At 31.7% G+C, this 15,173-nt stretch overlaps 2 protein-coding genes across 2 annotated transcripts; both read left to right on the forward strand.

The window, feature by feature from the left end:
• The first annotated feature begins 470 nt into the window (after nucleotides 1–470).
• On the forward strand, nucleotides 471–4,901 carry LOC143571220 (uncharacterized). Its single transcript, XM_077056707.1, has 9 exons — nucleotides 471–537; nucleotides 621–720; nucleotides 809–980; nucleotides 3,581–3,786; nucleotides 3,889–3,982; nucleotides 4,077–4,256; nucleotides 4,336–4,404; nucleotides 4,527–4,574; nucleotides 4,662–4,901. The coding sequence occupies exons 1-9, from the start codon at nucleotides 471–473 to the stop codon at nucleotides 4,899–4,901; spliced, it is 1,176 nt and encodes a 391-aa protein (XP_076912822.1).
• Nucleotides 4,902–12,489: 7,588 nt separating this feature from the next.
• Nucleotides 12,490–13,023, forward strand: LOC143571222 (uncharacterized). Its single transcript, XM_077056708.1, has one exon. The coding sequence runs from the start codon at nucleotides 12,490–12,492 to the stop codon at nucleotides 13,021–13,023; it is 534 nt and encodes a 177-aa protein (XP_076912823.1).
• Nucleotides 13,024–15,173: the final 2,150 nt, after the last annotated feature.

The raw sequence follows: 15,173 nt of genomic DNA on the forward strand, positions 1-15,173 counted from the left end.
GTAAAATTAACTATTTTTAGGAATATTTGTCAAATTATACTTGAATTATAATTATTTGTATTTTTTAGATTTTAATTTTTAGTAAATAGAGTATAACCTATTTTAATATTTTCTACTTTTTTAAGTTATTATAATCTCTAAATAATTGTTAGATATGATTAATGGATCAGCTTATTTGTAATATTATCTTATATTTTTACTAAATATTACTTTTACTTTGCAATTGATATCACATGTTGATTTCTTATTTGTTTTTAGTTTATGTTTGAAGTTTTATAAAAATCACAAATTAATTGTTTAATAAAATCTTATTTACACTTATATAATTTTACTTTTGTAGACTGTTATTTCATTGTGAGGCCTACAATTGGTTTGAATGACTCAAAGTACAAATATGTGAACAACCAAAACAAGCTGGGGATTTTTGCTGAGTGATGTGTTCCCATGTTTTGATTTCTCTGGTCCAGTATATGGATTCTGTTTCACAGATTTTAAGGATATCATTGAAAAAAACTGTTCCTGATAATCAAGCTTTAGGTAAAGAGATTTTATATTGTACATGTATTATTTTTCTATGTCCTTTCACTTTTTATGTGTTAATTTACAATTTGTTTTTTCAGATGTTACTGGTTTTGTTGCCGATAATAAAGATGTGAAGAAATTCAAGACATCAAAGGGTAAAGACACTAAGAAAGTCAATGTCATTCTTCAAGATCTTGAGTATGTATTTACTCTTAATATTTTATAATTTTAAATTTAGTTTGAAAGTATTTTTGTTGAAATATTATTTTTAATTCTGTTTTGCAAGGATGAATTCAATTTACCTTTCTTTGTGGGATTCTTATGCTGATTCTGTTTTAGAGCATTGGCAAAACAGACATGAAAATGGTGTTATTGTTGTTGTACTCCAGTTTGGCACATTGAAGTACTTTGGACGTTTCGGTTATGTGAACAACTGTTTTAATGTTTCAAAGCTTTTTGTGAATTCTGACATTGTTGAAATTACTTCATTTCGAAACAGGTTTTATACATTCATTATTAAAGATTCATATTACAATATAATTTGATTTTGCAGATTCTTTATTTTACTCACTAAATTTATCAATATTTTTCAGCCTTCTTTAAAACTCTGCTGGTTCATCATGTTCCACCCAATCATCTAGGTTATCTGGAATGTTTTTGTAACATCCCAAAATATCTAGAATAATATTTAATATAATATTTGCGCCGGGTGAAGTATTCGAGTTAGTGGGTTAATGATAATAATATGATAATAAAGCTTAAGGGGTAGCGGGCTTGGTTAATAGGATTAAAGATGGACCAAAAAGGAAAGATGGGTCTTAGGTCCATGGGCTTAAGGGAGTATAAAAACCCCTTAAACCCTAATCCTTTCCATTTTTATCACTACACCATAGCCTACACCTTGATAAACACACACGAACACTATTCTCTAACCAGAGTCAAGATCCGAAGGCGAAAACCCGTGATTATCGGTGCTAGAACGTTGTGACGAACCAAGACAATATCAAAGACCAGCTCGTGTTCGTAGTTCGACTCGTTTACGGTACGTTTATATCGAGAACTTGTTCGTTTGGGTTCGGATTTAGTCTAGAAATCATAGATATGTTTTTGTATGGTAAAAACGAATCCAAAGAGGCTAAACTTACTGAAATTGATTACAGATTGATAGGTTAATCGTTAGTATAAATAAAACCCGTATGTATATACATAAATCGCACCCTGTAAACCCGATGTTTTGAACGATTGAATGGTTAGGGTTTGTAGGCGCTGCTCAGACGATTCCAATGATACCTAAATCATGATTTTTCGTTAAGAAATAAAGGTTTAAGCGCTGATCTAATATAGTTTGACTGTTGGGTGTTCTTGACGATTTTGACTTTGACCCTAAGTCAAAGTCTAGATAAGAAAAGAGATGATTCGCTATGATTGACCAATTCGTTACGCGTTCATAACAAATGGGACCCAATTCGTGAGCCTTGATAACGAATGAGCTCTTAGTTCGTGATCTATCAATTCGTTAGATAAGATAACGAATCTGATAATTCATTATATACTCATTCTCTATGCTAAGGTAACGAATAAGATGATGATCAGACAACGAGTTAGCATAACGAATCGAGTAACGAATCAGGTGATTCGTTACTTGCCAATTCGTTATGTAAGGATAACGAACCAGATGGCGAATCAAGTTATGATGAGATAACGAACCAGAATAGCGAATTAGACCGAATCAGGTTTAATTCGTTATAAAGATTTAGTTAGCGAATTAAATAATAATTTAATTTTCTAATGGAAAATGTGTTAAGACGGTTAATGTAAATAAAATTTTTCATTAATTAGCTCGACCCCAGCCAGGGGCTCTGCCCCTTGGACCCTGCTAGGGGCTGCCGCCCCTAGACCCCGCTGCCAGGGGCGCTGCCCCCGGACCCCCGTTCGTTGAGGGTTGTAAATAAACTAGAAGCGTGATATGGATAGTAATAGTAATTGATATGTGTAATTGTTATACAGTTAGCCGCGCACAGCTAAAGAAGGAGTAACTGTTAACCGAGTTCAGGTGAGTTTCTAGCCCCATTTCCTTGTTATGTTTTCGGGGCTGTGTGCATACTCGATGTGAAGTGTGAATACACTTACCTTAAGTGGTAAGTGTATGCTATAGTTGTTATACGAGGTAGCTATTATATAATGCTTGTCGGTAGGTGAACGATCTTCGGATATCGCAAGAATCACCAAGGATAGTGATTGTCAAGTGGTCATAAGTGTGTAAATGTTATAATGTAACTTGGTTATTATGTAAATGATGTACTGATATGAAGTGTGTTGTAGACAAGTAGAGGTAGAGTGTGTTAGAAGTGGCAAGAGCCTAGTAAGAGTGTTAGCGGCATGACGATAGTACGTGGTAGGATAAGCCTATTCGTGACTTCGTTATTAAAGTGGCAAAGTGGCATAACGTTATACGTTATTAAAGTGGCAAAGTGGCATAACGTCATTCGTTATTAAAGTGGCTAAGTGGTAGTGGTAACTAAGAGGTTAAGTGGTAAGGTGAGCAGGTCAGATAGTGGGCTACGTGCCTTCGGATACGTATATAATGCATGTAGTGGTTGTATGATAAGTTGCTTGATTAACTAGAACTCACTCAGCGTAGCTGACTTTTAGTATGCACGCAGGTGAGCTGATTATAGAGTTAGCATGAGGATGGCACATGGCATGGATTGAACGGCTGGCATCTAAAGATAGAAGAAAAGGTGTTCTAAATATATTGTTTTGTTTTATGGTATCAAAGAAGAGATTGAATGTTTTGTAACGAATGATTTAAGTTAACGTTTCCGCGAAAGTTTTAATTAACTCTAATTGTAAGAACTGCGTTTATGAGTAAATCCGACGCTAAAGTAGGGCTACCGGCAACGGGGCCTTACAGTTTTTATCCCTCTATGATGAATATGTTGTAAGGAGCGAATTTGTTAACATAGCTGAGATAACTCTGAATGAGGTAAACTTTATTTGCCTTTTTTTTAATATTTAATATTTATGTTATGTTATAATAGAGTTAACATAAATATAGGTGAAGTATGTGGTTATTGTTGGTACTGTTCGGATGATACAAGAAGAATTGCCATGGTATTATTTTGCTTGTAAAACTTGTCACAAGAAGGTTACAAAAAAGTGTGATGGTGATGAACATCCTGTTGGTGTTTTGGTTGATCAAGAAGATGTTTTTGATTGTAAAACAGAGACTTGCAATAATACTGTTATTGAAGTTGTTGAAAGGTTATATTATATTTAAATTTTGTCATCATATTTTTCTTATAATCATAGTATGTTACATGATTTATTTATTTATGCAGGCTGAAACTCCCATTGGTGGTTCAGGACTCCACAGGAAGTGTCTTTGACAGTTTTTGACAGAGAAGCTTCGAAAATTCTTAACACTTCTGCTAAACCTTTAGTTGAAAAACATGTTTCTGTAAGATATCATTATTACTTTGTAATTTTTCTGGTTTCTTTTTTTCATTTTAATAACTATTTGATGTTAATATTGTTGTGAAATGTTATAACAGGGTGGTGATAAAGCGTTGTATCCTGATGAGTTTGATGTTCTTGCGGGGAAAAAGTTTGCATTTCGGATTGATATTACAGACTTTAACCAGAAAAACAACTTCTGGGTTTTTGGTGTTTCAAAAATCATTGATGATGGTGATATTATCTTTGAGCTTAAAAAGAAGTCAAATAATTTTGAGGTAATAAATTTACATTTAAATTTATTCAACATACATTTTTTCACCAACAAACTGTGATGGTAAATTTTTTAAATTATAGGTTGATGACTCTGCATGTTTGACCAACTGTTTGGATGATAGTCAGTCTCAAGACACACTGAACCCCAATGTATGACCTTTATACAATTCTAATTATTTCAACTATTTACAGTATTACATATTTATTTCAACCTTATATAAATGTAATTTTTAATATTTGAAGTTCATATTGTGTTTGTAAATACATATTAGGTTGATAATCTTGGTGGTATTGACTCAAGTCAAGCTCTCAAACCAATGGTAATTAACATCAATTTAACTTTAATTTTTCCATTTTTTTATAGAAAATGCAACATTTACTTACGACCTTATTTTATAAATTTATAGGCTGTTGTTGAAATTATGGATGATAATGTCATTACTCCAACTGGAAAACAAAGTAACGACAAACAAATTGAGAAGCCTGATGTTTGTGACACTGCAACTTTTAAGAGGAAATCAAAAAATCCAAGTTTCAAGAAAAATTTGATGAACACTTACGATGTTGTTGAACTTGGGGATATGTCTACCACCAAACCTGTTTCTGATGGCAAACCTACCCTGCTAATCCCCAAGCTCGAAAAATGAAGTGTTTATGTTTATGTTTTTAATGTTCCTCTATGTTATTTTCAAGTCTTTTTAATTATCTATGTTGTTTAAGAACTATTATCAGATCTTGGAATCATTCCAAGGTTTATGGTTTTAATGTTGTATTTCTTGTTGTGTACCTTTTGGTTTAAGACAATTTGAAAATGTATCACTATGTTATAGTTTTTAATTAACTTTATGTTTGTTTTATGTTTATATTTTATAGTATTACATGTTTTTTTGTTACCAAAAACTTTATTTTGTTTTAAAATTTCCATTTATTTATTCATTTAAAATTTTGACTGTTTTTTTGTCATTCAATATAAATTTCTTAATAAAAACTATAATGTAATGTTTTCAAATGTTATATAAAGTTTTTTGTTTTAGAATACCAATTTGATGTTTTGTTCATTTAATTATTTAAATACCATGTTATAAATTACCTTTTCTTTTTCATACAACTATTAGTTGTAATTAATAAACAATATTTATTACAGATCAAAATCAAAAAACTGTTGAAGCAAAGTTTATGAGACAGAAAAGAAAATTCGAAATGGCTGTTAAAAAAACCCAACAATTTCACCCACGATGCAATTTCGAAGGTTATTTTCGTAACATCGTTATTTATAAATAATAAATATAGACATGTTGATTAACAACAGTTATAATTTTTTTTTCATACAGATTCACAGATATTAAGCCCACAATCTAACACCTCAAATGGTATAATTTATTTATAATTTATATCTACTTATGTAATTACAATTTATATTATTCACATATAGTTTTTAAAGAAAGAAGACAAAATAGAAAACAAAAGATGTACTCACCAAATTTAAGCCAAAAATTTGAAGGTAATATATCTAAATCTATAGTCCTTTATAATACATCCATCATAACAATACACATTCATGATTTTGCAACATCTTTGGAAGACATCAATTTCAGTTTCAACCTTCCAATAACACAACCAAATAAGCACCATGGAAAGGAAAATCATGCTTCTTAACAATCAATTACAAATGTTCATAACGATATTGCTTCTTCAAATTATAATATTACGCAACCACTTTCTGATATTACCAACGGTATATTTTAATAACTATACTTATCTTTTATACTTGTCCTTTAGATGATGATACATATTTTAATTTATATGTGAGTACTTACTTATAATTGTTTTGTATATATATTATAGTGTCTTATAGCAATGATGATAACAGCAGTCCACAAATCTCTCGGCTCATCAGAAAACAATATATTAATTCAAAAAAAGCAACCGCTCAATCTTCTAACGCTAAGAATATTAAAGCATCTTCATCCAAATCAAAAAAACAAAATAAATCTAATACATCTACATCAGATGTAATAGAACAAGATCAAGATGATGATGATGTAGAATTAATAAATCAAATATTCTCTGGTAAATCTAAAGGTAATAAATTATCTTTATTTTATTATCTTTTTTGAACATATCAAATTTGACTATGTTATACTGAAGTATTAATAAAAGTAGTAAATATTTTTTTGCAGATTATTTAGATCATGGAGATCAAAGTCATGTATGTGAAAAATGTAATGCAAAATTGTGGAAGGATGAAGCGTTACGAAGTAGACAAATAAAGAATAAATCAAGCTTTAGTTTATGTTGTGGATACAGCAAAGTTCATCTTCCAACTTTTAAAGAACCTCCATCCCGTTATAAACGTCTTTTTAGTGGTTTGGATTCAAAAAGCAAACATTTTTTGAAAAACATTCGTCGATACAATTCAATGTTTTCTTTTACATCAATGGGTGGAAAAGTTGATTCCTCCTTGAACCGAGGTAAGGGTCATTTTATTTTTAGATTGAGCGGTGAAAATTACCATTCCATTGGAAGTCTTCTACCAACAGATGGTTCAAACGCAAAATTTTCTCAGCTATATATATATATGATACTGAAAATGAGGTGGCAAACAGACAAGAATGCTTAGGGTATGTTTTCTACTTACTTAACAGAATTATATTTTATATCATTTATAGTGTTCACAAAAACTAACTAATTTTTGCATAACATAAATTTGTTTTCAGTAAATCCAACAAGGCATCGACAGAAGCATCTGAAACTTTTAATGTCGAGATTATTAAAGAGTTGAAAAACATATTAGATGCACACAATGAGTTGGTGAAATCTTACCGAATGGCCCGTGACTGTTTTCAAAGCAATCCTCATGCTGATCTAAAGTTACGCCTTATTGCAAAAAGAAATAAATATGGAAGAACATATAACTTGCCAACTGCTTCTGAGGTTGTTGCTTTAGTTGTTGGAGACATTGACACGTCACTTGAACCTAGAGATATTATTGTCAAGATCAAAGACGGTTTTCTACAACGTATTAGTGAATTACATCCTTCTTATGTGCCACTTCAGTATCCAATAATTTTTATTTATGGTGATGATTGTTACAGAATTGACATTCCTCATCGTGATGTTTGTGGTTCAAAGACCACTAAAACACGCTTATGCACAATGAGAGAGTTTTTCTGTTACATGATCCAAGACAGATTGAATCATTATTCATTGATTCTACTTTCTAGGCGCCTTTTTCAGAAATTTTTAGTTGATGCGTATACAATGATCGAAAGTGAAAGACTCTTTTTCATACGTAATCAGCAAAAGAAATTAAGATGTGAGACTTATGAGAATCTACGTTCTTTTCAAAATCAAGGCAACAACGATTTGTCTACAGTTGGTCAGCGTGTTATACTACCTTCTTCCTTTACTGGCAGTGCACGTTACATGTTGCAAAACTATTTAGATGCCATATCTCTTTGTAAGTGGTATGGTTATCCCGATTTTTTCATTACAATTACATGTAACCCAAAATGGCCAGAAGTTAAAAGATTTTAGAAGACATAACGCTTAATGCCGAAGAAAGACCTGATATTTTATGTCGATTATTCAAAATCAAATTGGATTCTATCATTAAAGACATCAAGGAGAATTCAATACTTGGAAAGGTCCAAGCAGGTACTTTTTTCTCCTTATTTCTACCGATCATCAACAAACATATATGTATGCTACCAAACCATATTAAGGAAAATAATTATACATATCATATATATTATTATACATCATATATTATATATATTTAACATACCATCCTACATAATAATATATTACATAATAAGCCTTATAAACATAAGGCAAACAGTTCAACATAAAAAAAATTGTCTTGAGTTAACCATACCATTACATATTAAAAACATGAAAACCAAACCTTTAAACACCCATCACCACCACCTCCATTCACCACCACTCATCACCTGCCTTCACCACCAGCCACCACCTAAATCCAAAATATAACCAAAACTCAAAACATTGTAACTTAAATGCTTAATTGTTGTTCTAATTTTCTCAATTAATCTAAAACTACTATAATAATAAGAATTTTCAAGCGTTACTATTAAACCTTAACTAACTTATTGAAATGCTTTATATATTTGAACCTAAAACTATACTAATAAAACTCTAATAATAAGCAAACAAAAACATCTATTCAAAATTATTATTTATAGGGTGTTTGGGATTCCTTATTTTCATAACTTATAACTAATAAACTTTTTGAAATGTTAATAAAGTGTTTGGCAAACCAAAACTCCTTTTTGATTTTAACTTATGATTAAAGCAAAATAAATGAGTTTTCAACAGTTAGGAATCTCTAACTTATTAACTTCATGGATTTGAATTACCTATTACACCCTTTAACCCTCAAAAACCATTACACTTCTTTTAAAAAAATGTCTATTTTGGTCAATTTGATTTTTCTAAACACATAACCTAATCCAAACTTTTTTTTTAAAACTTATTTTTAATAATGCATAACTTTATAACTCCTTTTAACAATAAGTCCCTTTTCACTTAAATAAGCTATCCCAAACACACCCTTAATAATCATATTATAACACTAATATATTACAACTATTTAGTTAAAGAATATAATTCTCATATACAAAACATATAACACATTTCCCCTATTTTACTATGTGTAAAATGTTACTTATCATAACTTTTTCAATGTATAAAATGACTACTAAATCCAGAAATACAAATAAATTAAGGTACAAGGTTAAGTAAAAAGATTAATATAGAAATTTTGATATTTAATTTATTTACCTCAATAGAAGCATTCATCATCACTTGTGATGTCTAGATCCACATCTGAGACATAGCCATCACTGCCTTTAGATTCTTCACCACTAATCCAACCAGCAGCAACAAACTCTTTTCTAATTTCTTCTTCCTCATCTAATCTCCTTGCAAGAGCCTGTTTGAAACTAACAAGTGATGAATGAATGGTTCCAACAAAAATCGGTTCAATGGAAAGCATCTCTTCAAAAAAAGAAACCCCTTGCATATTCAGAACTTCATCCAATGACAAGATTTTTGTTTCATCATTGTCATAATCAAGTTGGATGTTCTGATCAGTTTCTAAAAAAGTCCATTGAATGACTTTTGCTGGAACTTGTGGTTGTTCTTGATTAGGATTGAATCTTTGATGAAGCTTTCTCATCAGCTTCATTGGTTTTCCAAAATCCTCTCCGGGACATATTCCTAGGTCATACAGCTTTCTGAGTACATCTTCTTCTAAATTCAACACCCCTCTAACAGTTGAAATTTTTATCACCCTTCTATCAGTCATTCTTAGCACTAAACAATCTTGTAAATGTTTATACCTCCACGAAACTAGACCTGCCATATTTTTTTTCTGAAAACTTAAAGAAGAAAGTTCAAAAGATGTGTTGTTCATCTTCCATTTGACATATATTAATACTTTGTAAACAAAATCTTCAAAATCTCATCATTAAATTCGTAAACTAGACTTTTGGTTCTCCAGCTTCCATCATCATTATTTTTGACGGCTCTAGGTTATTATTATACTTGACCTTTCATTTCTGATTTGACCTATTTCATATTAACTATAGTATATATTATGCCATATATAGAAATCCACCAAATCTTACCACATTTTATATTAATTATAAACTTTCTATTAACATTAAATGTCTCTTTTGTATTCAACTTTAACTTAATACACATATTTTTGCTATTCATTTTGATGACACAATCTGATATGTTTGTTTATCGTTTTTTATAGTTGTATATACAGTGGAGTTTCAAAAACGTGGGTTGCCTCATGCTCATATGTGTTTATTTATGCATGCTGATCACAAACTTCCAACAGTTGAACATATTGATCCATTTATTTCTGCTGAAATACCAGACAAAAAGTTAGATCCAGAAGTGTATTATCTTGTAAGGGAGTTCATGATTCATGGTCCGTGTGGCATTGCAAATAAGAACTATCCATGCATGATTGACGGAAAGTGTTCAAAAAATTTTCCAAAAAAAATCCATGAATTCACATCAATTGACGGTGATGGTTATCCCGTATACAGAAGACGAAATAATGGTTTTTTTGTTAAGAAGTCAAGTGTGATGTTGGATAATACAAGCGTTGTGTCGTATAACAAACCCTTTTAAAAAGATATCAAGCACACATCAATGTTGAGTGGTGCAATCAAGCCGGTTCCATCAAATATTTGTTTAAATATATAAATAAAGGCCATGATAGAGCATCGGTTTGTTTTGTACCAACCAATCAAGAAAATCAGAATCAAGAAAACATTGATGAAATTAAAGACTACTATAGTTGTAGATATATATCTGCATGTGAAGCATCATGGAGGATTTTTTTCATATGATATACATTATAGGACTCCCTCAGTGATTAGGCTTCCTTTTCATCTACCTGGTCAACAGCAGGTTATTTATGAGTCGTTTGATGATCTTGATGATATATTAGATAAACCTTCTGTTGCTTCCTCAATGTTTTCAGAGTGGTTCAAATGCAATCAAAATTATCCAGAAGCACGTACTTTAACTTATGTTGAATTTCCTACAAAGTTTGTTTGGAAAGCCGACAAACGTTATTGGAAACCAAGGAAAAAAGGATTTTCCATTGGCCGAATTCATGCAGTTTCTCCTTCTCTTGGTGAAGCTTATTATTTAAGAATTTTGTTGAACAAGGTAAAAGGTCCAACAACATTTGCTCAAATTGAACAGTCAACTCTGTTGAATATCCAACATTTAGAGATGCATGTTATGCATGTGGGCTTTTGGATGATGACAATGAATACGTTGAAGCAATTGTAGAAGCAAGTTTTACTGGCACTGGTTATTACTTAAGAAGTTTATTTTGCACATTGAATATGTTGGAGAGCATATCTAGACCTGAATTTGTTTGGGAAACTACGTGGACTTATTTGTCAGATGATATTTTATACAAACAGCGTATTGTTTTAAAGCATCCAGGTATAAAATTTAATATCATGTTTTAATTTCATGTTTTTTTTTTCTATTTAAAGATATATATTTAATTTATTTGTTGTATAACATATTTTTTTAAAATGTACAGGTTTAGAACTTAATGAAGAACAACTCAAAAACCTTACATTGTTTGAGATAGAAAAGTTTCTATTAAGAAATAATTCTACTCTAAAAAAGTTTTCTACTATGCCTTTTCCTAATAAAGATTCCATCTCTTCTGCAAATAATATTTTACTTAGTGAAGAACTAGCCTATGACAATGTTATGTTAGCTCAAGAGTTTGAACAACTGTTTTCTTCATTTACTGATGAGTAGCATTCTGTATATGAAGAAATCATTGAAGCGGTTGATAAGAATAAAGGTGGGGTATTTTTTGTTTATGGTTATGGTGGGACTGGAAAAACTTATCTTTAGAAGACCTTATGTGCATCTATAAGATCTCAAGGAAAAATTGTTTTAAGTGTTGCTTCAAGTGGAATCGCTTCACTTTTGTTATCCGGAGGTAGGACTGCACACTCCCGGTTTCACATCCCAATTAATTTGGTTGAGGATTCATTTTGTTACATAAAGCCAGATAGCGATCTTGCATATTTATTAAGAGAAACGTCACTAATTATATGGGATGAAGCACCGATGGTCCACAAGCATGGGTTTGAAGCTTTGGATAGATCATTAAAAGATATTTTAACATCCGCATCAGGAGCTTCTTCGAATTTACCATTTGGTGGAAAGGTGATTGTTTTTTGAGGAGACTTTAGACAAATATTTCCAGTTGCCCCAGGTGGAAGTAGACAACAAATTTTCAATTCATGTTTAACTTCTTCTTACATTTGGAGAAATTGCAAAGTCCTTAAGTTGACAAAAAATCTGAGGTTAAGTACCTCAATCCATTCAAGTGAAATTGAGCAAACTAAAATGTTTGCACAATGGCTTTTGGATATAGGCGAAGGTAATGTTGGTGGTACCAATGATGGTGAAGCACAAATAGAAATACCATAAGATCTTCTTATCAGACATTTATGTAATCCAGTTTCAGAATTAATAGACTTTGTCTATCCCTTTGTTTTACAAAATTTCAAAAAACAAAATTATTTTCATGAAAGAGCAATACTTGCTCCAAAAAATGATATTGTTCAAGAAATTAATGATCGTTTGCTGTCAATATTTCCTGGAGAAGAAAGGGAATATCTAAGTTCTGATAGTGTATGTCCTACCGACATGATTAATGAGAATTTAGATGAAAGTTTATGCTCTCTAGACATTCTTAATGGAATTAAAGCATCAGGTTTGCCAAATCACAAGTTGGTGTTAAAGGTAGGAGTTCCTGTTATGCTACTTAGAAATATTGATCAGAAAAGTGGATTGTGTAACGGTACTCGTTTAAAGGTGGTCTCATTGGGAAAATGTATTATACAAGTGGAGATTATATCAGGTAGTAATATTGGAGATAGGCATTATATTCCAAGAATTACTTTAATACCTACCGACAAAAAACTTCACATTAAGCTACAAAGAAGACAATATCCGCTTGCTTTATGTTTCGCAATGACCATAAACAAAAGTCAAGGGCAATCACTATCAAGAGTCGGATTATATTTGAAAAAGCCCGTTTTCACACATGGTCAATTGTATGTTGCATTATCAAGAGTTACAAGACGAGACAGACTTAAAGTTCTAATTCTAGATAGTGATGGTAATACTTCAAATGAAACATCAAATGTTGTATATAAAAAAGTATCTAGAAGTTTGTAAGTACTTTTCAAAAGTTTATCAATATTCATGTTTTTAAACAATTATGGTCAATTATTTTGCACCTCATAATGTTGACATATATTCCACGATCATAATCGTTGAATTCAATCAATATAATAAAAAGCCTTTACTTCAAGCAATATAGTTAAAAGTAGTCCATCATTATAGTACTAAGTTACAAACATTTTAAATTAACAAAAAGTCTTACATAAAGCCATACATATTAAAAGGTCAAAGTCATGATTACCAAACATAAAACATAAAAAACAAATTTTCTTAATTGTTCACAACATTACTTATGATTATTTTCCCCTCCCTTTTGTTAAAAGCAAACAAACATTTGTCACCAACATTCAAGTCAAAAATGGTTAACATACCTTTGAAGTCGTGGACACGGTATCTCGGTTTGTTGTGTGGAGTTTCCACCCGAAGTTCACTTTTAAATTCCACACCTTCGTTGTTTCTGATGATCACATTCCTTGCTTGATTCAACTTTGATTTGCTTGCAAAATGATTTGGTAAACGCTGGGGAAAAAATGAAAACATTATATTTTATGAATGCTATATTTGTAGTGTAAAATTAAAACTATCACCAATTGTTAGAGAATTACCAAACGATCAACAATTGTTTTCTGGAATTGTAAATCATCATCATCATCCACATTAACCGCATCATCATTTTCTTCATCACCATTTGTACCATCATCAACTTCAACATGAACCTCATTTATCCCAACAACATTTTCTTCATCACCATTTTTAGAGGTATCCAAATCAACAACATCAACATCAACATTATTTTCAGACTCTTGATTCATTCCCACAGAAGTTACTTCAAAATCAGCATTATTCTCATCAAGATTCTCATCAGATTCATCTTCAACAGATTCAAGATCAAGATCTATAATTTCTCGAACATTTCCCGGACATTGAAATGGTGTCAACCTATATTCCATACCATCTCCCTTGAAAGTTGTTAACTTGAAAACATCTCTACCATCATAATCAAATACCATATGTTGTCCCGTGTTCAGTTTCAAAGCTTCAACTACTTTCAGCCAACCCCTTTTAAAAAAAATATTCTCCTCCAAATTGAAGGATTTTGACTCTACAATCATTCATGTCATCAACACATATCGTAAAATCTCCGATAGAGATATATTCTAGGTCTTCAAATAGTTGAAAAAAAAAATTGGCACCTCCTTTATATTCAAAAACATGAAAAACTATTTTAAAATTTTCTATACTCTAACTATTACTTTAAAGTCACAATTAGAATACATACCACATAATCAATGTCTACAAGGAATAGCCTTTTATAGAATGAATTGTCGTCAGCAGTAACACGAGTGTTATTGAAATGCTTGTAACATCCCGAAATTTCCAAAATAATATTAATTATATTACTTAATAATAGAGGGAAAGTTTACTCGGGTTATCGGGAAATAAATAAATAGAGTAGGAGTTGGTATGGGTCGGGCTAGTGTTGGGTAATGGATATGGGTTATGGACTTGGGTTATGAAAGAAGGAAGGAGAGTCTATGGGCTTGAGCCCATGATCCCTAAATATAAATACCATTAATCACCATTTAATCCTCATTCTCACATATTCCATACACCACCAAAACACACACTTAATATTTCTCTCTAGTTCTTCCTTATCTCTAGCCTAAATCAAGAAGGAAACCGAACACCGACCCGAGGTAACGATAGTTTAATATTGTATGAGCTTAACCCGTTAGATATAGTTGCGAAACGACGAGCCGACACCGTTAAACCGTTAAACTCGTTTTTCCGGTGAGTTTGCGTATTTCCGGCGGCTTTCTGGCAATGACGGCGCCGGAAAGGCGGCGCCGGAAAATTTAATATGAGGATATGGGTGTCAGGGAATGTTCTGACATTACCTGACCTAACCCTAATTCGCTATGGGAACTTAGCGAATCAGAGGGTGATTCTTTAGCTGATTCGCTATGGGAACTTAGCGAATCGGAGGGTGATTCTTTAGCTGATTCGCTATGGGAACTTAGCGAATCGGAGGGTGATTCTTTAGCTGATTCGCATAAGGAAGCCTAACGAACTAGGCTTGATTCTTTATCCGATTCGTTAAGGGAAAAGGGTAACGAATTACCCTTGATTCGTTAAGACCATTC

This window comes from Bidens hawaiensis, unplaced genomic scaffold (genome assembly GCF_021521415.1).
Source record: "Bidens hawaiensis isolate Kalapana, Puna unplaced genomic scaffold, B.hawaiensis_p1.1 tig00025231_1, whole genome shotgun sequence".
Classification (NCBI taxonomy): Eukaryota; Viridiplantae; Streptophyta; class Magnoliopsida; order Asterales; family Asteraceae; genus Bidens; species Bidens hawaiensis.

What these genes read in the sequence shown, in the direction of transcription:
- LOC143571220 (XM_077056707.1), top strand. Translation starts at nt 471, where the DNA reads ATGGATTCTGTTTCACAGATTTTAAGGATATCATTGAAAAAAACTGTT. An exon ending in TCCTGATAATCAAGCTTTAG is followed by an intron (nt 538 to 620) that starts GTAAAGAGATTT and finishes TTGTTTTTTCAG; the next exon opens with ATGTTACTGGTTTTGTTGCC. An exon ending in AGAAGTCAAATAATTTTGAG is followed by an intron (nt 4,257 to 4,335) that starts GTAATAAATTTA and finishes TTTAAATTATAG; the next exon opens with GTTGATGACTCTGCATGTTT.
- LOC143571222 (XM_077056708.1), top strand. Translation starts at nt 12,490, where the DNA reads ATGATTAATGAGAATTTAGATGAAAGTTTATGCTCTCTAGACATTCTT.